We start from the raw sequence: 24605 nt of genomic DNA, 5'->3' as shown, positions 1-24605 counted from the left end.
TCTGATTCCTTCCCCCTCGCCGCCTTCGTCAGTGTGTGTGGGCTTCACGCTGTGTGTTCTGCAGGAGAAAGACGACGGCAGTGCGGGGGACCTGCTGGTGAAGCAGGTCCGCAGCCAGCAGACCACGGTCCTGGCCACGGACGCCTACGCCCAGCGGGTCAGCGTGGACCCCAGCCTGGGCCTGCTGATCCGCCACGCCTCGCTGCTCGACCAGAGGACCTTCACCTGCATGGTGGTCTCCGCCTCCAACATCCTGGAGTTCCCCGTGGCCGTGGCCGTCACCAGTAGGGCTCTGCACACACACTCAGAGGCACACACACTCAGTCACACACTCACGAGCCACGTTTCCATGGCCCTGTAGGCTTGTAGGCGGAGCGGATCGTACATGTGTCATGTAAACAGTGAGTGGAGCCGACTGTACGAGGTGGTCTCCACCGATCAACAAGCCGCTCCGTGTCTCGTGTACACGCCGCCTGACAGCAGAGCGGATTAAACGGGGATTATTTGTTTCACCATACGTTCCCTCGTACGTAGTGAAGTGATGACATGACAGGAAACAGGAAGCAGCACAGTCACAAAAAAGCAGAAGAACACGGCGGTGGTAGAAAGACACTTTTTTAATAAAACTCATGAGAGAACAAACACTGGAGAGGCGAGATGGAGGCAAATCGCTCAACGAGTTGTTCAGAGAGCACCGAGGCGAAGTGGAGCCTCGGTGCTATGGGCGGCCGACGTGATCAAAAATATGGCGTCATAAACGGCGTTTTAAGCGGCGTGTGGTTTGACCAGACGCCTGCATTCTAATTTCATTCTAATGTCCTCCACCCTGAAGTTCGGTCAGCCAGTAAAAGGAATTTATTTTCACCCAATCAGTGGAAACCTGGGGAGACGGAGCCATCACTGGCCTGGCTCCAGGACCTCCACACAGTACTGCATTGAATCACAACCACTGATGGATTACAAATGATTACAAATTACTGATTACAAATGTATGTGTTAATCTAACAAATGCTTTTATTTTGAATGAACTGAAAGAATTTACATAAAGTCAACAACTGCCCTTTTCCATCATCTTGCCTTTTTTGTGGTTGAGTGAACTTATTGATTTGCCTACACACACACACACACACACACACACACACACACACACACACACACAGACACACACACACACACACAGACACACACACACACACACACAGACACACACACACACACACACACACACAAACACAGCTTTCTACGGCTGCCCTTTCTATTGAAACTTTAAATGCTTCCTTACAACTGTGCCGTTTTTATTGTACTTTCAGAGTTGTTGCTTGTGAGATGAGTTCTTAATCTAATTATCAAGCACTTGTTACGTTTATATGAGCACCAAAAATCTGACCTTTCTGATTGTTGAAGTTTGTAGTTCTTTACAGTAAAGGCATAAAAACTAAATTATAGATCAGCTCAACCAAGAAAAAAGGGTACTGGACCTCTGTGGACGGAGAGAGACAGAGAGAGAGAGAGAGAGGAGAGAGAGAGAGAGAGAGAGAGAGAGAGAGAGAGAGAGAGAGAGAGAGAGAGAGAGAGAGAGAGAGAGAGAGAGAGAGAGAGAGAGAGAGAGAGAGGAGAGAGAGAGAGAGAGAGAGAGAGAGAGAGAGAGAGGAGAGAGAGAGAGAGAAGGAGAGAGAGAGAGAGAGAGAGAGAGAGAGAGAGAGAGAGAGAGAGAGAGAGAGAGAGAGAGAGAGAGAGAGAGAGACACAGACAAGCAGGTGTTTTATTTATAGAGTACGATTCATACGTCAGGTAATCCAAAGTACATCAAATCCCAAGAAATAAATAAGATCAGTCAATGAAACCTTGACCCAGAGATGAGCAGACATCTCTGTGGGTAAATGTTGTTTGCTGCCATCTAGTGTGCGTCAACAGCAATAGCAACTGGGACTGGAAGATCACCTTTGTAATCCACATTATTACATTTAGTTACTCTAATTTAGAAAAGTAATACAAATATTTTATTATAGTACATAAAGAAGCACACATTATATTATAGTTGTAAATCCAAAAAGTAGTGATGTAAAAGACAAAATACATGTTTTGTTTTTGCAAATTAAAATTATTGTTAAAAGGATTATGATTGATGAACTAACAATGTTGATCAGAAATGAACAAAGCATCCATCCATCCATCCATCCATCCATCCATCCATCCATCCATCCATCCATCCATCCATCCATCCATCCATCCATCCATCCATTTTCCACCGCTTATCCGGGACCGGGATAGCTCGTCCTGCAGAGAGAAAGACCTCCTGGAGTCTCAGGACGCTGTATAATCCACTTCACCCAGAACCCTGGAGGACCAGGCTTCACCCTGGATCCCTTTGTGTCCGTCCATGTTTACACACGCCTCGAACTCCACTGTTTTCAGTTGGACTGAAAAAACACCCTGTAAACTGGGCCAGTGAGTCACACACACACTGAGTCCGTCAGTCAAAATCAATGTGTGTGTGTGTGTGTGTGTGTGTGTGTGTATGTGTGTGAATGTGTGCATTGTGCGACCTGGATGAAGGTTTTGTTTCTGGACGTCCCGTTAGCAACAGAAAGAAGTGATTCTGTGCTGCGGTCCTGAGAGGACAGCTTCAGCGTCTTCAGCCCACAGCGAGAGACGGCTGCTCAGGACATGTCTTTCCTCTGCTTCAGGAAGTGTGTCAGGATGTGGATGTCCCTCACATGATGGACATTGCCTGCTGATGGCTTCAAACTCAGCCAGGACATACTCTATGAGGCTGCAGAGGACAGGGGACAGAGGACAGCCACTTAGACTGGCCTGCTGAAGTGTGTGTGCTGCTGAGGACCCATCTGAAGTGACTGAAGTGTGTGTGCTGCTGTGACTGAAGTGTGTGTGCTGCTGTGAGGACCGTGGACTTCATGAGGAAGACAGACTGTCTTCTCACCTCCACTGTCTCCTGTTCACAGAGGAACCTTCATCAGTCCAGGTGATGGACAAATCAGACGCACTGCAGGAGGACAAGCTGAGCACGGTGAGAGACACACACACACACACACACGAACACACACACACACACACACACACACGAACACACACACACACGAACATGAACGTCAGTCCTCACACAGCTGTTCCCAGCCTGCCTATGGTCCTTGCAGCAGTCTCTCCTCAGCCATGGGGAAGACGCTGTGTCTGTCTCATGGCGTCTCACGATGTCTCATGGTCTCATGGTCTCTCATGGTCTCTCACTGTCTCTCATGGTCTCAGGGTCTCTCACGGTGTCTCACGGTCTCTCATGGTGTCTCACAGTGTCTCATGGTGTCTAACGATCTCTCATGGTCTCTCACGGTGTCTCACGGTCTCTCATGGTCTCTCACGGTGTCTCACGGTCTCTCATGGTCTCTCACGGTGTCTCACGGTCTCTCATTGTCTCTCACGGTGTCTCACGGTCTCTCATGGTCTCTCACGGTGTCTCACGGTCTCTCAGGACTGTGAGTGTGTCCGAGGCCAGACTGGAGAACAGTGTTCTGGGTGGACGGGTCGTCCTGGAGCTTCCTGCTCCGTCAGAGGGGACGGCTGGAATAGACCTCCTGTTGGTGGAGAGCCGGTGATCCAGTCCTGGTGATCCACTGAGCGGTCCTGGTGATCCACTGAGCAGTCCTGGTGATCCACTGAGCAGTCCTGGTGATCCACTGAGCTGTCCTGGTGATCCACTGAGCGGTCCTGGTGATCCACTGAGCGGTCCTGGTGATCCACTGAGCGGTCCTGGTGATCCACTGAGCGATCCTGACGATCCACTGAGCGGTCCTGGTGATCCACTGAGCGGTCCTGGTGATCCACTGAGCGGTCCTGGTGATCCACTGAGCGATCCTGACGATCCACTGAGCGGTCCTGGTGATCCACTGAGCGGTCCTGGTGATCCACTGAGCGGTCCTGGTGATCCACTGAGCGGTCCTGGTGATCCACTGAGCGGTCCTGGTGATCCACTGAGCTTCTTTATGATCCACTGAGTGGTCCTGGTGATCCACTGAGCGGTCCTGGTGATCCACTGAGTGGTTGGAGACGGTGTCAGTTTGACCTGTAGGTCCACTGATGTTGGTGAAAACCTGGTGGGTCTCTGCAGGGTCTCAGGCCGGGTTTGGGTTCTGGGATTCAGGACTGGGAGGTGGTCTCCAGGCAGGTGGGGTGGAGTCTTCTTGCAGGACTGGCAGTGCTGGATGTGGTTGGACCGGGGGGGGGGGGGGGGGGGGGGGGGGGGGCTGGTGGCGCTCTGATGGCGTCCGCTGGGCGTCCTCTGCCTGAGGGGCTGTGGACGTCCTGCAGTGGACTCACCGTGGACTCAGCTCCTGTTTGTGTCCAGGTGGGGACGTGCGTGGCAGCAGAAGCAAACCCCGCGGCCATCATCGCCTGGATGAAGAATGGAGAGCCCCTGGTGGCTGATGGGAAAGGTGAGTACCAGGGTTACATATGACCTCGCTTCAGTGCTCTGCCAAGGAAAGTCCCATAGAAATATCTTTGAGAAGGATTTCACTGTGAGAAAATCTAATATCATGAAAAGACTGAGGCCCATCCACACGAAGACGCATCCAGGCCCAACCTCTAAAGTATTTGATCCATTCACCCTGTCATCCGCATGAATTCAGCATTCCGTGGATCTGAAACCGAATATTTTTGAAACCAGGTCCCAGGGTGAACAGATCCGAAAGCTGTTGAATCCACGCCTCCGTAGTTCCTGCTGTTCTGGAGCGTTTCCTGATTCGCTGCGTCGTCGCTCTTCGTCGTAACAAACGCGCAGAACTCTGTAAACAACAACAACAACAGTGGCGCTGTGCTGAGCAGACGTCCTGCTGAAGACTGAAGCCTTCTGCCTCTTTTACAGCAGAGCACTGCTCTCCTTCAGCACCACCGCAACAACAAGTCCGCATGGACAACGCCATGCTTCCTGTCATCTTTTTGATTGGAAATATAGACGTACATGGCAAACATGATGCCAGAGGAACAATAATCCATCAGTTTCTTTCAAACGGTTTAAATTTCTCACTGACACTGATAGTTTTTACAGCCTTTCTGTTTTCAGAGTCTTTTAACATTTTTATATAAGAGAGTACAACATCTCTGAAGTGGGTAAATGACGGCTTCTGGCCTGACGGGAGCTCAGGTAGTTCTCAAGGAGAAAGACCGTCCTCAGCCAGTTCCGGCCAGTCTGCCTTCTCAACGTTTGCCATGTTTTTCAGGGGGACAGCAGAGAGACTGTCCACATACCTGGAGACCAACGGGTTCTCAGAAGGTCTTCATTCATACAGAAGGCTGGGACTCCCGGGTTCTCTGGATTCCCGGGTTCTCTGGATCCCTGGGTTCTCTGGATTCCTGGGTTCTCTGGATCTCTAGGTTCTCTGGATTCCTGGGTTCTCTGGATCCCTGGGTTCTTGGGTTCTCTGGATCCCTGGGTTCTCTGGATCCCTGGGTTCTTGGGTTCTCTGGATCCCTGGGTTCTCTTGATTCCCGGGTTCTCTGGATCCCTGGGTTCTTGGGTTCTCTGGATCCTTGGGTTCTCTGGATTCCCGGGTTCTCTGGATCCCTGGGTTCTTGGGTTCTCTGGATCCCTGGGTTCTCTTGATTCCCGGGTTCTCTGGATCCCTGGGTTCTTGGGTTCTCTGGATCCCTGGGTTCTTGGGTTCTCTGGATCCCTGGGTTCTCTTGATTCCCGGGTTCTCTGGATCCCTGGGTTCTTGGGTTCTCTGGATCCTTGGGTTCTCTGGATTCCCGGGTTCTCTGGATCCCTGGGTTCTTGGGTTCTCTGGATCCCTGGGTTCTCTTGATTCCCGGGTTCTCTGGATCCCTGGGTTCTTGGGTTCTCTGGATTCCCGGGTTCTGTGGTTGCTTGGAGCATTCCAGTCCGGTCTGGCTTCCATGTCGCCTTTCCTGAGTTTTGCATCAGTTCCCCACACCCTCCTCCTGGAGAGTTGGTCAAGGTCTTCCACGTTCCGTCATCCATCACTCCTCTAAAAGCCTTCCCAGACCTGCAGTTGTGTTTTATATCAGCTGGATTAATGGACCCTGTCACGGTGTGGAGGTGGACATGTTGGACCACAGCCTCACGCTCGGCCGTGGCGGCCATTATCAGTGAGACCAGAAAGAGACCCACCTCCTCAGCGAACATGGATGACGAGACCACAGCCGCACTGCGACCAGGCGGTTCTGTACAGACTCCAGGAGAACATGGACTGGGCTCAGAACCAGTCAAGCCAAGCTAGTGGCCTTACCTGAGGGGACGGTCCACGGTTTGAGCCCCCCCTGGTTGTGGGGTCCTGTTGATCCCCTCCAGTCCACAGTGCGTCTCAGTATTAAAGGGACGGATAAAAACCTGATGTTCTGCGTTGTGACGACCCAAAACCAACAGCGTGAGAGGAACCTGTCCAGGGCCCGGGCCAGCCGGACCAGGTGGAGCCGCCGAGGCCGGACGTTATCAGGGGCCTGGAGATCAGGACCCCACCAGCGGGGACGCTGGAGCTATGGTGTCTTCTCCCTCAGTGTCCCCACCCACAGGCTACCAGGTCACAATAAGAACTTAATGTTCCCTTTCAGAACCTCCTCCGTCAGGTTCTAGGTCCGATCACTCTGAGAAAACGGTGAATGATCCATAACTGTTGACTGAGGTTCTTCATCTGTGTCCATCAGTCTTCTGAGAGGGACAGAAGAAGTCCAACTGTCCCCTACCAAGCTAGCCAAGGCCCTGGATTGGAAGGTCCTTGTTGAGCTCAGTCAGCTATTGATCTTTCCTCCTGAGACTGCGTCTCCTGAGACCCTGAGACCAGACCTGGAGCCCTGGTCTCGTCCACTGAGGTCTGCTAACATCCCAGAACCCACAGGTCCATGGGAGAACTCAACCGAGCAGGCCCATGAGCATCAGACACTGAACTGTCCCCCCAGAGTACAAAAGTCCTTTTCTTTCAGCTGAACTGTCTTGGTGCTCTTCTGGCCGTCCGTCTCCACGTCCCTCCTGAGCTCTGTCTCTGCGTTGTCTTCACAGCCGTCCTCATCACCCCCAGCCTGAAGGTGGACCCGGCCACCGGTCTGTCCACCACCTCGTCCACCCTGCAGGTGACGGCGGACCGACAGGACGGCGGCTCCGTCTTCTCCTGCGTGTCCACCCACCTGGGGGCCCGGCAGGTGGTGGACCTGGAGCCCTTCCCCGTCCACTGTGAGTCCAGCAGACCGGTCTCTGTCCCTGTTCACCACAGGACAGACGCCACAAAACAGGACATCGCTGAAAAAAGACACGTTGACAACATGACTGACCGGTTTGTGTCAAATCATTGAAGCAGTGGTCCAGAGGCCTGAGACGGTCCAGTCCAGCCGATGTCCCCTCTGAAGCACAGGTCGCAGTAACGTCAGGACGGCAGAGACTGACTGCTGGTGCCGGAGCATTCAGTGGACTGGACGGTTTCAGTGAGACGGACGGACGGACATCAGAGACGTCTCACTGCTCCTCACTGTGATTCATCAGCAAAGACGCTCTGAGACACTGAGACGTGGACTGAGACATGTCCAGAGAGAAGACATGCAGACTGCTCACTGCTCCTGTTGGACGGTAGAACCAGACCGGAGACGCTGGTTTCTCTCTGATCAGCTGATCCGGCTGGTCTGGCCCGTACCGGACCCGGTACCGGTCTAGACTACCGGATCAGACCGTCTCTCAGTCTGATGTCATACAACCAAAACTAGACATAGAATTCAACATGAAGTCCATCATTGTGTGTTTTTGGAAATACCTTTAATTGACTGAACGACGCCTTTAAATAATCCAGACTTCCATGGTAGAGCCACTGGAGTCCTATTCTCTGACTGACGCTTCACTTTAGAGCAGTGGTTCTGGATGAGCAGCAGTAAAACCAGCCTGTGTCCCTCCTGTCCTGCCAGACCCTCCAGAGAGACTCAGTCTCCTGGTGCTGCCCGACGGCCCCGTGGTGGAGGACAGCAACGTGACCCTGAGGTGCCAGGCGGACGGGAACCCTCCTCCCCAGTCCTTCTACTTCCACATCCAGGCGAGCCTTCTGTGTTTCTGATGTTCCAGCTGTGGTGCTGCAGCAGGTGGAGTGACTCCCTCTCCACCTGCTGCAGGTCGGTGTGGAGAAGACTGATTCCAGCCTGCTGCAGAACCAGTCCTCATTACTTACTTCTCTGGTTGAGCTGTTTTTAAATGTTCAGATCTTTACGTCCAAAGTCCAGCCACGCCCAGATTCTGTGGCCTTTCTACGTAAAGCAAAATGAAGAAATACCAGACGCCATCTTTATTTTAGCTCGTGGCAAAATGAAATGCTTCAGTGATCTTTGAATCACTAAACCTGCATTCAGCAAGAATTCCTATTATGACTGGACATGAGTCCAGTCAAAAGAGCTGAGTCAAGTCCAGGTCCACAGTCCCTGTCCACGCAGGTCCAGGTCCACAGTCCCTGCCCACGCAGGTCCAGGTCCACAGTCCCTGTCCACGCAAGTCCAGGTCCACAGTCCCTGTCCACGCAAGTCCAGGTCCACAGTCCCTGCCCACGCAAGTCCAGGTCCTCAGTCCCTGTCCACGCAAGTCCAGGTCCTCAGTCCCTGCCCACGCAGGTCCAGGTCCACAGTCCCTGTCCACGCAAGTCCAGGTCCACAGTCCCTGTCCACGCAAGTCCAGGTCCACAGTCCCTGTCCACGCAAGTCCAGGTCCACAGTCCCTGTCCACGCAGGTCCAGGTCCACAGTCCCTGTCCACGCAAGTCCAGGTCCACAGTCCCTGCCCACGCAAGTCCAGGTCCACAGTCCCTGTCCACGCAGGTCCAGGTCCACAGTCCCTGTCCACGCAAGTCCAGGTCCACAGTCACTGTCCATGCAGGTCCAGGTCCACAGTCCCTGTCCACGCAAGTCCAGGTCCACAGTCACTGTCCATGCAGGTCCAGGTCCACAGTCCCTGTCCATGCAGGTCCAGGTCCACAGTCACTGTCCACGCAGGTCCAGGTCTTTTTTGATTTCTTTAAGTCGAGTCCAAAATTGATAGAATCGCAATTCGAGTCGGAGTGGAGTCACGTCCGAGTGAAATCCAAGTTCCCATCTGGTCTGGAAAATGAGCTGGAAGCGATGCGTGGAGTGTTGAGGTTTCCTCTGCTGGCGGTGCAGGGCCAGAGGATCCTGGTGGAGGGAGCCGACAGCTACACCCTGAGCGGCGTCAGCAGGCGGGCTGCCGGAGAATACAAGTGTTCCCTGGCCGACAACCCCACAATGGAGACGTCGCAGACGCTGGCCGTCAGCTGTGAGTACTGCCAGCGGGGGGGGGGGGGGGGGGGGGAGTGGTCAGCCCCGCCTGCTCCGGTGAACCACGAGGCTGCAGGTTGCTGAGCAGGGACAGTGGCGGCTGGTGACATTTTTTTTTTTTTTTTTGGGGGGGGGGGCGCAAATTATCTTGGAGGCAAGTTGATGCTGCAAACCTAGCCACTTTAATGTCCATGCAGTTACAGAGTCAGGAGGAAAGAAAAACTGAGTGTATGTACATAATCAAACATTGTCATCTGTTTTATTTTGAAGAAATGGTGTGTCTGCATATCCACAGGGACACGGTTCACTGTACTGGTGTTTGCAACAATTACACATTGATTATAGAACCAGACAGACAGAAAAAAATAACTTTGTTTGTCCTCTTGGGGAAATCCAGCTGCCTGGTAACCAGCTTATTTGCACATACAGCAATAACAAAATTATCTGTGCAATTAATTGTCTCAGAAATTATTGCAATAAGAGATAATATTGCACTAAACAACGTTATTTTGAGACCATTTTCAACTAATATGGCCTAACAATGCAAGAACATCCTATCAAAATCAATAAACTTTCACTTCTAAAGAACATTTTATCCTGGAACTGGAAGAAAATTTCAACTACTAAACAAAAATAATGAACAGAATGTTTAGTACCTTTGTAAATGAAAAAAAAATCTAGCAACAAAAATATCCTATAAAGCAGACGCCTCAACAGATCATATGAAATATCTGTTCCTTCAGTCTGGGAGACAAATGAAACAAATGAAGCTTATTGCAGCCGTCACTTATTGCACTCATTTATTCTTACTGTGCACTTGGAGAGACTTTACAGAATTAATTTTCATTATTCCAGTTCCACCTTCACACACCATCCTTCTCTACACTCTCCTCTGCCACTGTGGACGTTCTGGAGCCGAAAATGCAGGAGTGCAGATGAGAGACAACAGCAGTGTCCACACACAACGAAACAACAGAAATAAGACGGTTCCATCTGGTTGATAATAAAAAGTGGGAGTAGCCTATGCGTGGCGCACAGAGCTGCGCCACAAACCCGATTTGTAAGGAACCAGTTAAAATACAGCCTTAAAGGTGCCTTAAGGAGTTGCACGTTTTATGCGAAACAGCGCCCCCTGCAGGCCTTGGGCGTAATGCAGCTTAGTGAAAAACTCGTCCCTGTGGCTCGCGTGCACGGAAGAGGGGGACTCCGTCTTCGCTCGTTTAGCAGCGCTCCAGTAAGATGTAAGTGTCTTCTCCCTGGTGGAGTCTGTGTGGAGCTGCAGTGCTAGAAGCCAGTCTGTTCTGACTTTCTGGAAGATCCTGCTCAGTTGTTGCTCACTAAGCATCTAGCGGAGTAATGGCGGACAAAGCGAAACTTAACCAGCCGGAGCGTGCATTACGTCATTCCTTTAAAATTCTCCCCAAAAAAACTCTGGAGCCGGACCGGCACTGTGACTTTCATGTGACAGTTTAGCCTGTTAGAGGTTCTGGTAATGAATATGTCAGGGCACATTGTACACATCATTAAAAATGTGGAACATGTTTATGGTGGAAAATAAGTATTTTTAATGTTGTAAAACTCCTTAATGCACCTTTAAGTCACATTTTAGTAAAAAGTTTGAGGCTCTCCATAGGGATCCATTTGTCTGGCACCCCCATTCTTCTTCTTCTTCTGGAATAATGGCGGCTGGCGACCAACAACTGAGGTGCATACCGCCACCTACTGTATGTCTTGGTGAATGTGTCCCGGCGCCCTCAAAACCAGGAAGTGTTATTCATACAGAAATACCATGAAAAAATATTAAAAAGAAACAATGTAATGCCTTTTAAATGCACAACAAGGCTGAAAATACAATATTTTACACATATATTATACATAGACAGGGTTTCCCTCAGTGCTTTATAGGCCTGGCGGGCCGCCAGGCTTATCTTGCCCCCCCCCCCCCCCCCCCCCCCCCCCCGCCCCCCCCCCCCCCCCCCCCCGCCAGACTAAGCATCGCTGGTTTATTTATTGTAAATGTGTTTTTTTTATGCACCAAAACAGCGATACTGGAGCTTTTAATAGCATCTGGTGATACGGTTGCAATGGCGACACCTTATGGTCGATACGTGAACACACAGGGTTGATGAGGCAGAGCCAGCGCGAGTTAGCATGGATGCTAGCATGGATGCTAGCACGTCGTCAGAGCAGCCTTCTGCGAGCCGCGATGGGAAACATCAAACCAGCGGATTTAATCCAGAATGGTTGGTGTTCTGTCCTCAGAACGATTCACTGTCCAGACGGTGGAACTGCTTCTGTTTAATGAACAACAGCTTCATCAGTCTGGAGGATCCATTCGTACACATTCTTCTTCTACTGATTCACACTGCACTGTACATCTAACAGTAACACAGCGCCCTCTGCTGGTCTGAAGGAGGTACTGCTGGACTGCTGCACTGCTGTGAACTGCTGTCCGTCCTACGGCCTGCTGTCCGTCCTACAGCTGTCCTCTGCTGTCCTCTGCTCTGCCGGGCGGATTGTTCTTCTAGAAGCTTTGCTGTGGAGCTTTTGTTCTGGAAAGCCTTGAGCTTAAGGGAGTGGACTGTCTCTGCCCTGTCCCCTCAGACCTGGACCTGAGTCTGATTCCCACTGGGAGGGTCGTGAAGAAGGTTGGAGACAGTTTTTCGGTGAAGATGGAGAAGAATTCCTCAGGCAATGCCAGCGTGGTCTGGACGAAGGTAACCTGCAGCGGCCAGATAAATCCCACTAGGTGGATTTCCTCTGGCGAGCGTGGAGACTGCGTTCCATGATCATGTTCTAGATGTCTGGGTGTTTCTGTGTGCTGAAACCTTTGAGGTGGTTGCTATTTGTGTGTTGATTCCATAATTCCAGCCCAGACCAAAGGGAGGTGGATGGGTCTGAACAGAGGAGCTTCCCCTGACCGGAGCGGTCAGGTTCCCTCAGGATCCTGACCGCTCCAGGTCAGGTTCCCTCAGGATCCTGACCGCTCCAGGTCAGGTTCCCTCAGGATCCTGACCGCTCCAGGTCAGGTTCCTGAGGGATCCTGACCGCTCCAGGTCCTCCACATGTCAGAGTTTAATTCACTCACAGTGAGTTTAAGATAGCAGGAGAAATCCCATCAAACTGGTCCTGGTCCTGGCCCTGGCCCTGGTCCTGGTCCTGCTCCTGCTCCTGCTCCTGCTCCTGGTCCTGGTCCTGGCCCTGGTCCTGGCCCTGGTCCTGATCCTGGTCCCGTTTCCTGGTCCTGGTCCTGGTCCTGGTCCTGGTCCTGGCCCTGGTCCTGACCCTGGTCCTGGCCCTGGTCCTGGTCCTGGTCCCGTTTCCTGGTCCTGGTCCTGGCCCTGGTCCTGACCCTGGTCCTGGTCCTGGTCCTGGCCCTGGTCCTGGCCCTGGTCCTGACCCTGGTCCTGGTCCTGGTCCTGGCCCTGGTCCTGACCCTGGTCCTGGCCCTGGTCCTGGTCCTGGTCCCGTTTCCTGGTCCTGGTCCTGGCCCTGGTCCTGGCCCTGGTCCTGACCCTGGTCCTGGCCCTGGTCCTGGTCCTGGTCCTGGCCCTGGTCCTGACCCTGGTCCTGGCCCTGGTCCTGGTCCTGGTCCTGGTCCTGGTCCCGTTTCCTGGTCCTGGTCCTGGTCCTGGTCCTGGCCTTGGTCCTGGTCCTGGTCCTGGCCCTGGTCCTGACCCTGGTCCTGGCCCTGGTCCTGGTCCTGGTCCTGGTCCTGGTCCCGTTTCCTGGTCCTGGTCCTGGCCCTGGTCCTGGCCCTGGTCCTGACCCTGGTCCTGGTCCTGGTCCTGGCCCTGGTCCTGACCCTGGTCCTGGCCCTGGTCCTGGTCCTGGTCCTGGTCCTGGTCCGGCAAGCTGTTTGCATGCTTTAGATGTTTCTGCTTTAACACACCTGAGGAGTCAGTTCCTACCGGTGAAGGAGCAGGAGGCCTTGGCTGGATCAGATCGGTCCCCTGAGACCTGTGGAGGATGGGTGACCCTCTGAACGCAGGGAGAGGAGGTCCATTGGCTCCAGACCAGGACCTGTACCTCCTGAACCCTGAGCAGCGGCATTAACCACGCCTGCTGGCTTCTGGACGCTGCTCAGGTGGAATGAAGAGCTGCTGTGTTTCAGGACGAACGCCCGGTGGAGGAGCCACGCCTCCCCAGCCTGCAGTTCGCCCACGCCGGGGTCTACGCATGCCTCGTGTCCATACCGGGCCTGAGCCGGAACCAGAGCTTCGAGCTGGTGGTAGAAGGTGAGTCTGGCCGACAGACCCAGGACCAGTCCGGAGTCGGTTACGGTGACCGCCTGTTGGCCAACATGTGGTCACTGTAACCGACACGGTCCACGGGCTGAGCCGCGCTGTGTTCCAGGGAAGCCCGTGATCACCGGTCTGACCAAACGGCCAGCCGAAGACGCCAAACAGGAAGTCCTGAGCTGCGAGGCGGAGGGAGTTCCGGAGCCCCGCTTCCACTGGAGCATCAGCGGCACCAACGTGAGTGCTGGACAGAGGACGTCCAAACCTGGCAGTCCAACAGTCCAGCTCCACAGCCGTGTCTCCTCAGGACGGAGGAGCCACAGCTAGCACTGTGCTGAGGACCCCCTCCAGAGTCCACCTGTCTCTTGCTGTCTGTCCAGGAGGAGCGCTCATACTCCAACGGCAGAGCCGTCCACAGGATCACCGTGGTGCCGAAGTTCAACCTGACCGTCACCTGCAGCGTGAGCAACCAGCTGGGAGGAGACGTCATGAGCATCAACGTGTCCTCCGGTGGGTCCTGGTCTCTGAACATCTGTCCTGCCAGAACATCTGCTCTCTGAGAACTTCTGAGAAAGGAAGGAGAGAGCTCAGTGTGGGTCTAATTCCAGTCGTCTGCTCTGGAGGAACAGATGATGGATTCATTTCTCAGCTTCGCTCTGTCAGTATGTTCCTGATTCTGGAAATATTACCAGATGAAAGAAGGAGGTCCTGCAGACCTGTTTAATGTGGGAGAGTTAAAGGTCAAAGGTCACTCCAGATTCCTCACAGTGTTACTGGGAGTTAAAGCAACACCATCTAGGGTCAGCATTTGATTAGATCATTTTTCTCTCAGGTGTTTTGGGCCAAATAAAATGAATTCAGTTTAATCTGAATTTAGGAGGAGAAAATTCAGACTCGTCCAGGTTTTGATGTCATTAAGACAAACTTCTAGTTTGACCAGCTGATCGGTGTCATCTGGTTTGAGGGATAGGTAGATCTGTGGATCATCTGCAGAACAGTGGAAGTTAACGGAGTGTTTCCTGATGATGTTCCTACAGGAAGCATGTATAATGTGAAGAGTATAGGTCCTAAAACAGAACCCTGTGGGACTCCATGTTTAATGTAATCAATAAGTGCCTTTACAGTGGTCATGTTGTGTGTGTTGGTTTGTCAGTAGAACTGAATTGAACGGAGATGTTCCAGAGCTCGAGAGTGAACAGCCTGTCCTCACTGTGTGACAGTCCTTCATCCTGTCCTCACTGTGTGACAGTCCGTCATCCTGTCCTCACTGTGTGACAGTCCTTCATCCTGTCCTCACTGTGTGACAGTCCTTCATCCTGTCCTCACTGTGTGACAGTCCTTCATCCTGTCCTCGTTCACCCTCTCATCTTTGGTTTCTTTTTCTTGACGTTTTGATTTTTATGAGCTCTAATTTCTGTTTGGTTTCAGTCATGACGGAGGAAAATGGAGAAAGAGGTAAGATTTGTTCTTTTTGCCTTTTGGATTTTCTCAGACTAGTTTTCCAACACATGGACTGATAGATGAGCCAGGCTTCATGTGCTTCATTCATCCGTTCACATGCAGACGTTCATTCCAGCTCCTTCATGTCATTGCTCGTCTCACTCATGACCAGTAGAGCTGAAGGGAAGGACTGAGGTACTGAGGGACTGAGGGACTGAGGGACTGAGGGACTGAGGGACAGTCCTCCTGGAGTAACAGTGGCAGATCAGGACTCAGTATTGGGCTTTAGTGATCAGAGTTACAGTGTGGGAGTCCTGCTCATTCTGGAGCTCTGTGTGTGCCTGTGTGTGCGTGTGTGCGTGTGTGTGTGTGTGTGTGTGTGTGTTTCAGGGTCTGGGGCGGACTCTGAGGACCGGGCCCGGCTGGTCTCGGGCCTGGTGGTGGGCCTGCTGCTGGCGGCCGCCGCCGTGGGGCTGGTCTACTGGCTCTACAGGAAGAACTCACGGTACGTAACGGTACCATTCTCCATCTCACCCCACAGAACAACTGTTCATCAGACTGTTGGTCAGGCTGTTGGTCAGACTGTTGGTCAGGCTGTTGGTCAGGCTGTTGGTCAGGCTGTTGGTCAGGCTGTTGGTCAGACTGTTCGTCAGGCTGTTGGTCAGGTTGTTGGTCAGGCTGTTGGTTGGTCAGACTGTTCATCAGACTGTTGGTCAGGCTGTTGGTCAGGCTGTTGGTCAGGCTGTTGTTTGGTCAGACTGTTCATCAGGCTGTTGGTCAGACTGTTGGTTGGTCAGACTGTTCATCAGGCTGTTGGTCAGACTGTTCATCAGGCTGTTGGTCAGGCTGTTGGTCAGACTGTTGGTTGGTCAGATTGTTCATCAGGCTGTTGGTCAGACTGTTGGTTGGTCAGATTATTCATCAGGCTGTTGGTCAGACTGTTCATCAGGCTGTTGGTCAGGCTGTTGGTCAGACTGTTGGTCAGACTGTTGGTCAGGCTGTTGGTCAGGCTGTTGGTCAGGCTGTTGGTCAGGCTGTTGGTTGGTCAGGCTGTTGGTCAGACTGTTGGTTGGTCAGATTGTTCATCAGGCTGTTGGTCAGACTGTTCATCAGGCTGTTGGTCAGGCTGTTCATCAGACTGTTGGTTGGTCAGACTGTTGGTCAGGCTGTTGGTCAGACTGTTGATCAGGCTGTTGGTCAGGCTGTTCATCAGGCTGTTGGTCAGGCTGTTGGTCAGACTGTTGGTTGGTCAGACTGTTGGTCAGGCTGTTGGTCAGACTGTTGGTTAGACTGTTGGTTGGTTAGACTGTTGGTCAGGCTGTTGGTCAGGCTGTTGGTTGGTCAGACTGTTGGTCAGGCTGTTGGTCAGACTGTTGGTCAGGCTGTTGGTCAGGCTGTTCATCAGACTGTTGGTCAGGCTGTTCATCAGACTGTTGGTCAGGCTGTTGGTCAGACTGTTGGTTGGTCAGGCTGTTGGTCAGACTGTTGGTTGGTCAGGCTGTTGGTCAGGCTGTTGGTCAGGCTGTTGGTCAGACTGTTGGTCAGGCTGTTGGTCAGACTGTTCATCAGGCTGTTGGTCAGACTGTTGGTCAGGCTGTTGGTCAGACTGTTGGTTGGTCAGGCTGTTGGTCAGGCTGTTGGTCAGACTGTTGGTCAGGCTGTTGGTCAGACTGTTGGTTGGTCAGGCTGTTGGTCAGACTGTTGGTCAGACTGTTGTTTGGTCAGACTGTTCATCAGGCTGTTGGTCAGACTGTTGGTTGGTCAGGCTGTTGGTCAGGCTGTTGGTCAGACTGTTGGTCAGACTGTTCATCAGGCTGTTGGTCAGGCTGTTGGTCAGACTGTTGGTTGGTCAGGCTGTTGGTCAGGCTGTTGGTCAGACTGTTGGTTGGTCAGACTGTTGGTCAGGCTGTTGGTCAGGCTGTTGGTCAGACTGTTGGTCAGGCTGTTGGTCAGACTGTTGGTCAGGCTGTTGGTCAGGCTGTTGGTCAGGCTGTTGGTTGGTCAGACTGTTGGTCAGGCTGTTGGTCAGGCTGTTGGTCAGGCTGTTGGTCAGGCTGTTGGTTGGTCAGACTGTTGGTCAGGCTGTTGGTCAGGCTGTTCATCAGACTGTTGGTCAGGCTGTTGGTCAGACTGTTGGTTGGTCAGGCTGTTGGTCAGGCTGTTGGTCAGACTGTTGGTCAGGCTGTTGGTCAGACTGTTGGTCAGACTGTTGGTCAGACTGTTGGTCAGGCTGTTGGTCAGGCTGTTGGTCAGACTGTTGTTTGGTCAGACTGTTCATCAGGCTGTTGGTCAGACTGTTCATCAGGCTGTTGGTCAGACTGTTCGTCAGGCTGTTGGTCAGACTGTTGGTCAGACTGTTGTTTGGTCAGACTGTTCATCAGGCTGTTGGTCAGACTGTTGGTTGGTCAGACTGTTCATCAGGCTGTTGGTCAGGCTGTTGCTCAGGCTGTTGGTCAGACTGTTGGTTGGTCAGACTGTTGGTCAGACTGTTGGTCAGGCTGTTGGTCAGGCTGTTGGTCAGGCTGTTGGTTGGTCAGGCTGTTGGTCAGGCTGTTGGTCAGGCTGTTGGTTGGTCAGACTGTTGGTCAGGCTGTTGGTCAGACTGTTGGTTGGTCAGGCTGTTGGTCAGGCTGTTGGTTGGTCAGGCTGTTGGTTAGTCAGACTGTTGGTCAGGCTGTTGGTTGGTCAGGCTGTTGGTCAGGCTGTTGGTCAGGCTGTTGGTCAGACTGTTGGTTGGTCAGGCTGTTGGTTGGTCAGACTGTTGGTCAGGCTGTTGGTTGGTCAGGCTGTTGGTCAGGCTGTTGGTTGGTCAGGCTGTTGGTTGGTCAGGCTGTTGGTCAGACTGTTGGTCAGGCTGTTGGTCAGACTGTTGGTTGGTCAGGCTGTTGGTTGGTCAGACTGTTGGTCAGACTGTTGGTCAGGCTGTTGGTTGGTCAGGCTGTTGGTCAGGCTGTTGGTTGGTCAGACTGTTGGTCAGGCTGTTGGTTGGTCAGGCTGTTGGTCAGGCTGTTGGTCAGGTGCTGTGACCGGTGCTGTGAAACAGCTGACATGTGTTGAAGGCGGAGATCCAATCAGATCAGCAGGATCTCCTCAGAGGAAATGGAGTTAAATCCAGCCTCACTGGGCTTCATCAGACATGTCTTCTGAGACACTGAGACGTGGACTGAGACATGTCCAGAGAGAAGACATGCAGCGGTCAGAGAGCAGGATGGAGGTTTGGAGAAGCAGCTTCTGTTTGGAGACCGACCCTCAGCCTGGGAGACGAGCTGTGTCTCTGGAGGACACGGTCTCTGCTGTCCTCACCATGTGATGTCCTCACCGCAGACAAGGCAGCTGGACAACTGAAGAGAAGGAAGCGGGGACGTCCGAGGAGAGCAGGAGGCTGGAGGAGAACCACGCCGCCTAGGAGGTGAGCCTGCTCCACCCGGCAGCCGCTCCGTCACCACGGCTCCTCCACCGCACCCTTCACTGTGAAACACCTGCAGCCTCAGGGGGCTCAGCATCCACCCTGCATCCAACCACCATCCAACCACCATCCACCCTGATCCACCCTGAAACCACCCACCATCCACCCTGCATCCAACCACCATCCAACCACCATCCACCCTGATCCACCCTGAAACCACCCAGCATCCACCCAGCATCCAACCACCATCCAACCACCATCCACCCTGACCCACCCTGAAACCACCCACCATCCACCCAGCATCCAACCACCATCCAACCACCATCCACCCTGATCCACCCTGAAACCACCCACCATCCACCCAGCATCCAACCACCATCCAACCACCATCCACCCTGATCCACCCTGAAACCACCCAGCATCCACCCAGCATCCACCATCCACCCAGCATCCGACCAGCATCCACTGGCCTGGTTCTCCACCTGCTGTCTCATGACCGCCTGTCTCTGTGGCAGATGTCTGACGACTCCATCAGCTCCAGATCCAGACCAGATCCAGATCAACTCCAGACCAGATCCAGATCCAGTTGACCATACCAGGATCCAGATGATCAGACTGGATCTACATCCAGATCAGCTCAGCTCCAGATGACCTGGCCTGTCCCTGGCCTGTCCCTGGCCTGTCCCTGGCCTGTCCCTGGCCTGTCCCTGGCCTGTCCCTGGCCTGTCCCTGGCCTGTCCCTGGCCTGTCCCTGGCCTGTCCCTGGCCTGTCCCTGGCCTGTCCCTGGCCTGTGGCTTTTACCTCTGCTGCCTCAATTCTCAATTCTTAAATTCTTGGAAGACTTCGTCCTGTCCATCAGAAGACGGGACTGAGCGTCCACTCGCTCTTCTTCTGTGGTGCCAGGAGTTCTTCCTGGTCCTCCTGGTCCTGGTCTCTCGCCTGTCCAGACTCCAGATCACTGTCCTCTCACTGTAGTCTTTCTCCAGCTGCAGACCGTGCAGGAGCCGGTCAGGGGGTTCGAACATGAGTCCCTGCTGCCGTGCCTCCCGATCAGACTCTGCACTTCCGTCTCGGTGATGTTTTTTACTGATATTGTGTGATTTTTTTTTCTTGTGTTTATTGATGTTTTGTGTGCGATGGTGTGGAGCTCTGGACTCCTGTCCCACTGTCCCTCTTTAAGCTCCTCCTCCACCCTGAGCTCTGGACCGTGGTTTAAGCTCCGCCTCCACCCGGCTCCACCCTCCTCCGCCCGCAGACTGGAAGCCTTGAGCAGCGTTCCAGCTGTCAGATTGTACAAACTTTCTCTTCTGTATTTCTTTGATGTGTGCAAATCTAACTGAGCTCCTGCGAGGTGGAAACCCTGACGTGGTTCAACTAGCCCAACATGTGGCCCGCGGTCTGAAACTGGCCGGTTGGAGGGTCCACGTCGGCCGGCAGGATGTTTCTGTTTGTTATTTATGTTTTATGAAGCGACACTGAGCTGACGATCGGCACTGAACGCTAACCGAGTGGCATTAGCGTTAGCATTAGCTAAGCTGTGAGGCTGACCATGTTAAAGCTACAAAATGCCACCAAAGACCTGCCGTTTGAGTGTTCCACAGCAGGAAAGTAATGAGTAATGATGACGTGTTTCTAATTTAAAAGCTTTTACTGTATTCAGACACTGAACTCTGACACGGTTCTGTCCGGAACCCGGTGCGTCGGTTCCGTTAGTCTGCTCTCAGCAGATCGTCGAAAGGTCAACACTGTGTGAAAAACGAGGCGCTTAGTTCTTGTTTTTTCTCTCAATCAGGTCAGCAGTGAAACCAAAGAGGGTGAACGGTAAATACTCACCTTTGTTTTTGTACGCTTGTCGACAATAAAGTGTCCGTTTTGAGAACAAGCAGGTCTGTGACGTTTCTCTGTCCTCAACATAAAGCTGACGTATTCCTTCTGCTCGACTGAACTTCTCGCCTCTTCAGCGCCTCTTCAGAATTCACTACAGCAAACGTCACAGCATCGGCTCATTTTCAGGATTTTCACTATTTTAGAGATGTTTCTGTTATTTGTTAAAAAAAAATAAAAAAAAGAGTTGTACCCAGGGATGCAGGCCGGGAGCCAGAGTTTTAGAAACGCTGAGGCCACCAGACCAACACAAAGAGCAGCCCCTGACTGAAATGGAAGCTTGTCTAGTGAGCCAAATGTCCTGCTTTTAGACAAATCTGCAGCTGTTTGATTGGATCAGACCAGGATGTGGTGGATCAGGAACTGCAGGACACACCGAGACAAAGACAACCGGGACTGTTTATTTAAACATGAAAATAAGCATCAGGGAAATGAACTCATTCCATATAAATTAAGAGCACATTACATTTGGCTTCATGGTTACTATCCACAGAATTTGTCACCGGAGCACATCAATATGAAAAATGCAATAAGAAAATAACCGCTGTCCCTTTGCAACGTAAGGCCACACACTCCCTCCAGGGGGAGCACTTCAGTCCCGAGACGTTCAAGTCGGAGAAAATTAAAGTCAAGAACGAAGCAGTGCAAAGGAAGAAAGCCTGAAGACGACGGGGAACGCCACCGGACAGCGTCTGGTTCTGATCCAGAACCCAACAGAACCAGACCAAGACACTTCAGAAGTAAGAGCACATTCTCAATGATCTGAGGAGGAGGGAGGAGACTGGAGAGAGGAGGAGAGAGGAGGAGAGAGGAGGAGGAGGGAGGAGACTGGAGAGAGGAGGAGAGAGGAGGACATGAGAGGAAGAGAGGAGGAGGAGGAGGAGAGAGGAGGACATGAGAGGAAGAGAGGAGGAGGAGGAGGAGGAGGGAGGAGAGAGGAGACTGGAGAGAGGAGGAGGAGGAGGAGAGAGGAGGACATGAGAGGAAGAGAGGAGGAGGAGGAGGAGGAGACTGGAGAGAGGAGGAAGAGAGAGGAGGAGGAGGAGAGAGGAGGACATGAGAGGAAGAGAGGAGGAGGAGGAGGAGGAGACTGGAGAGAGGAGGAGGAGGAGGAGGAGACTGGAGAGAGGAGGAAGAGAGAGGAGGAGGAGTATTCACCATCTTTCCAGTTTCCTGTCTGCTGAAGGGATCAATAAAGTTCTGTTTGTTTCCGCTGAGTTTCTCCTGCAATGAGACCAAAGACACTCTCAGTCAGTCCCCCCCGGGTCCTCCCCGGGTCCCCCCCCCCCCCACCGCCGTCCTTCCAGTGTGAGTGGTGCAGCAGTGGGGTCCAGTAAAGAGTCTCAGGATTGTCTCAGAGTCTCAGAATTCTCAGGACTGTGGACGAGACGCCGTTGGAGACGGACGGCCGGTCTCGTCCCTCTGACACATGAGGAGCTGGACTCTGTTCTGCTGTTTTCTGACGGATCAGGGATTCCCCCTGAACCGGGTTCTGGTGTTGGTCTGGTCTGGAGAGTCATGTCCCATCAAGGTCAGTGTGATGAAGGGCCTCAGGAGTCTGATGACCCGATGACCTTTCACCTCTTCACTGCCGAACACCAACAGTAAGCCCTGAAGGCGAGGGAGCTTTGTGACAGACATCTCCACTAGAGGGCGACACACCGCTGAGAGCCAGGGTTCAGACGTAGTGACAAGACCAATGTCCAACCTGGGGGTGTGGGGGGGTGTGGGGGGGTGTGGGGGGGTGTGGGGGGTGTGGGGGGGTCTGGGTGACTGAAGGCTGCAGGCTGCTCCTCTGGAACAGCCTGCTGGAAATGCTTGAGCGAATACAGGCACGGCGGTCTGGCTTCCAACATCTGGCCCCCATACCGCTTCCTCCTGGGCAGGGTCGCAGGGTCACAGGGTGCTGGAGCTCAGTCCAGCTCACCAGGACCAGGAATGACCCGGACAGGGAAGCCGGAGCGGTGAACCCAGAGGTCGGTCCAGACAGGAAGTGGCATTCAAAGGCTCAGTGGATCAGAGAGGGCACGAGACTGTCCAGCTCCCTCTACTGGTGATCAACTGAAACACACACACACACACACACACACACACACACACACACACACACACACACACACACACACACACACACACACACACACACACACACACACACACACACACACACACACACACACACACACACACACACACAGCTTCTCCCTGCTCATCCTGGATGAAGCTTTGGTTTCCGCCTCCTGCTGTGCATCCTTGTCTTTGTTCAGCAGCACAAATCAGACGTTCCTTAAGCGTCCGCCTGGTTCCGTGACCGGAGAACCCAGGAAGCCCTTGTCAGACCCCCGCCGGGCGGGGGCCTCTAGAAGTTGAGCCTGGGGGCCACGAAGGCGAACTCCCGCAGGATGCTGCGGGCCACGTCCATCTGGAACTGGGCGATGGTCAGAGCGCGCTTCACGTCGTCGAAGGAGTACCCTTCTCCCATCAGCTTGGCGATCTTGGCGTCTTCGTTGTCGTCCGGACCGTGGGGGGGCGGCGGCGGCTGGAGGTCCGGCGGGATCTTCCTGGGGAGGGGTTTGGGGGGCCGGGCTGGAGCCTCCAGGTCGGCGGGACCTTGGAGCAGAGGGAGTGAGAGGAACAGCCGCATGAGCACAGTCAGTCTCTGCATGTGGACGGAAACATGATCAGAATGAGGAAAACAGCTTTTATTGTGAAAGGAACAAAACTCAGCAGGTGGTGGAGGATGTGATACGCTGTATCCTCCAAAGACGGAATCTTTCTTTATTTTAAAAGTGGAGAAGTTGACGAAGGTTCATCAGGGTGGGACGGACAGACTGAGTCATGCTGAATGAAAAGACATAACCCAGGTGTGTGTGTGTGTGTGTGTGTGTGTGTGTGTGTGTGTGTGTGTGTGTGTGTGTCTGTGTGTGTGTGTGTGAGCGAGCTGGACGGACATCAGATCAGACGGTTTTCTTCTGCAGCAAACCGACGTCAAATCTGCAGCAGAAGTCCAGCCTGAAGCTGGCTTCACATTGGGCACCGATCACAGACCAGCTTCACGTTCATTCAGAGGAACCACGCAGCTGAGAGGACGTCCTGAGGAGCTGGTCTCAGGCGAGGACGTGTCTGCAGGCCGAGAGCTCGTTTTAAGACAGTCCAGCATGTCAGGACGTCTCAGGGTCAAAGGCCGAGCGGCGGGGCAGCAGAGGGCGTGTGCCCCGGTCCCTGGAAGAGCCGGCCTGCTTCGATCAGGCAGAGGTCCAGACGGCTGGACTCCACTGGACCAGGCCCGGCCCCGCGGTACTGGAACCGGCTGAACCGGCATGTTCACAGCCAGCACGGACATACCATACGGAGATGTGCCTACGTGCTGCCCTCTAGTGGATCTAGCTCCCATGCTGCATCGGGGGTCAGGCAGTCTTCTGAAGGGGGCGGAGCTTGGACTGAACATTATATAGAAGAAAATGGCGACTTAAGCGAAGTCTTGAGGAAATCACACTCATAACTAGTGCTGGGCAATGATTACATTTCTTAATTGTGATTAATTGCATAATTTTTCTGCAATTAATTGCAATTAATCGCAACATACAATAATGAAGTAAAAATGACCATCCTGCCCTCAGCCGGGGACAGGGACAATTTTCTTTTTTTTGTTTTTGCAAGAATTTTGCAAGAAGCATAATTTTACAATAATAATTTTATAATTCATCAAATATGATTTATTATAACTTGAAATACCAGGTCTTTACCAAGATTGCCACCCCCACCCCGTGAACACACACACACACACACACACACACACACACACACACACACACAAACACACACACAGTTTGTATTTCTATCCTTGTGAGGACACTCATTGACATAATGCATTTCCTAGCCCCTAACCCTGACCCTGACCCTGACCCTGACCCTGACCCTGACCCTGACCAGACCACAGCCGAACCCTAAAGAAATGTTTTTGACCTTTGACTTTTTTCAGTAACAACAACATGGTCAAGAAAACACTGTTTCCCTCATTAGGACCCAAGAAATGTCCCCACAAATGACATGGTGCCTGGTTTTCCTATCGAAAACCCGGACCACGCACACGCACACGCACATGCACACGCACACACACACACACCAGCAAGAGCAGAGCAGATGAAAGACGAAGTCTGTCCTGAGCCACACTTCCTCAAACTTCATTGTGTTTGACCCTCAGACAGAGCAGACAGGATGAAGTCAGTCAGGCTGAATTCTGCCTCATTAAGCCAGATTGTGTTGCGAGTTAAGCTTCACCTTCATTTCTGTCATATCTGCGCCCCTCGTTTCAGTTTGTGCCTCATGCCAGCCTTTTCCTCCTGAGC

General features: G+C 52.9%; 2 protein-coding genes across 2 annotated transcripts in view; one reads left to right on the top strand and one right to left on the bottom strand.

Annotated features, from left to right (window-relative positions):
* Positions 1-20248, top strand: part of LOC115384649 (CD166 antigen homolog A-like) — a 36018-nt gene extending 15770 nt beyond the window's left edge. The window contains exons 3-16 of the mRNA XM_030086887.1: positions 65-284; positions 2964-3028; positions 4358-4445; positions 7028-7198; positions 7918-8042; positions 9150-9282; positions 11889-12001; positions 13399-13522; positions 13641-13762; positions 13906-14035; positions 14954-14980; positions 15356-15470; positions 18290-18374; positions 18887-20248. Of these exons, the coding sequence (XP_029942747.1) occupies positions 65-284; positions 2964-3028; positions 4358-4445; positions 7028-7198; positions 7918-8042; positions 9150-9282; positions 11889-12001; positions 13399-13522; positions 13641-13762; positions 13906-14035; positions 14954-14980; positions 15356-15470; positions 18290-18371 (1515 nt within the window). The 3' untranslated portion in view covers positions 18372-18374; positions 18887-20248. The remainder of the gene's footprint in view (positions 1-64; positions 285-2963; positions 3029-4357; positions 4446-7027; positions 7199-7917; positions 8043-9149; positions 9283-11888; positions 12002-13398; positions 13523-13640; positions 13763-13905; positions 14036-14953; positions 14981-15355; positions 15471-18289; positions 18375-18886) is intronic.
* Positions 20249-21282: 1034 nt separating this feature from the next.
* Positions 21283-24605, bottom strand: part of LOC115384648 (E3 ubiquitin-protein ligase CBL-B-B-like) — a 32584-nt gene continuing 29261 nt past the window's right edge. Inside the window, exon 19 of the mRNA XM_030086886.1 lies at positions 21283-22866. Within this exon, the coding sequence (XP_029942746.1) occupies positions 22616-22866 (251 nt within the window). The 3' untranslated portion in view covers positions 21283-22615. The remainder of the gene's footprint in view (positions 22867-24605) is intronic.

This window comes from Salarias fasciatus, unplaced genomic scaffold (assembly GCF_902148845.1).
Source record: "Salarias fasciatus unplaced genomic scaffold, fSalaFa1.1, whole genome shotgun sequence".
NCBI lineage: Eukaryota > Metazoa > Chordata > Actinopteri > Blenniiformes > Blenniidae > Salarias > Salarias fasciatus.
This window is presented reverse-complemented; position numbering and strand designations above follow the sequence as displayed.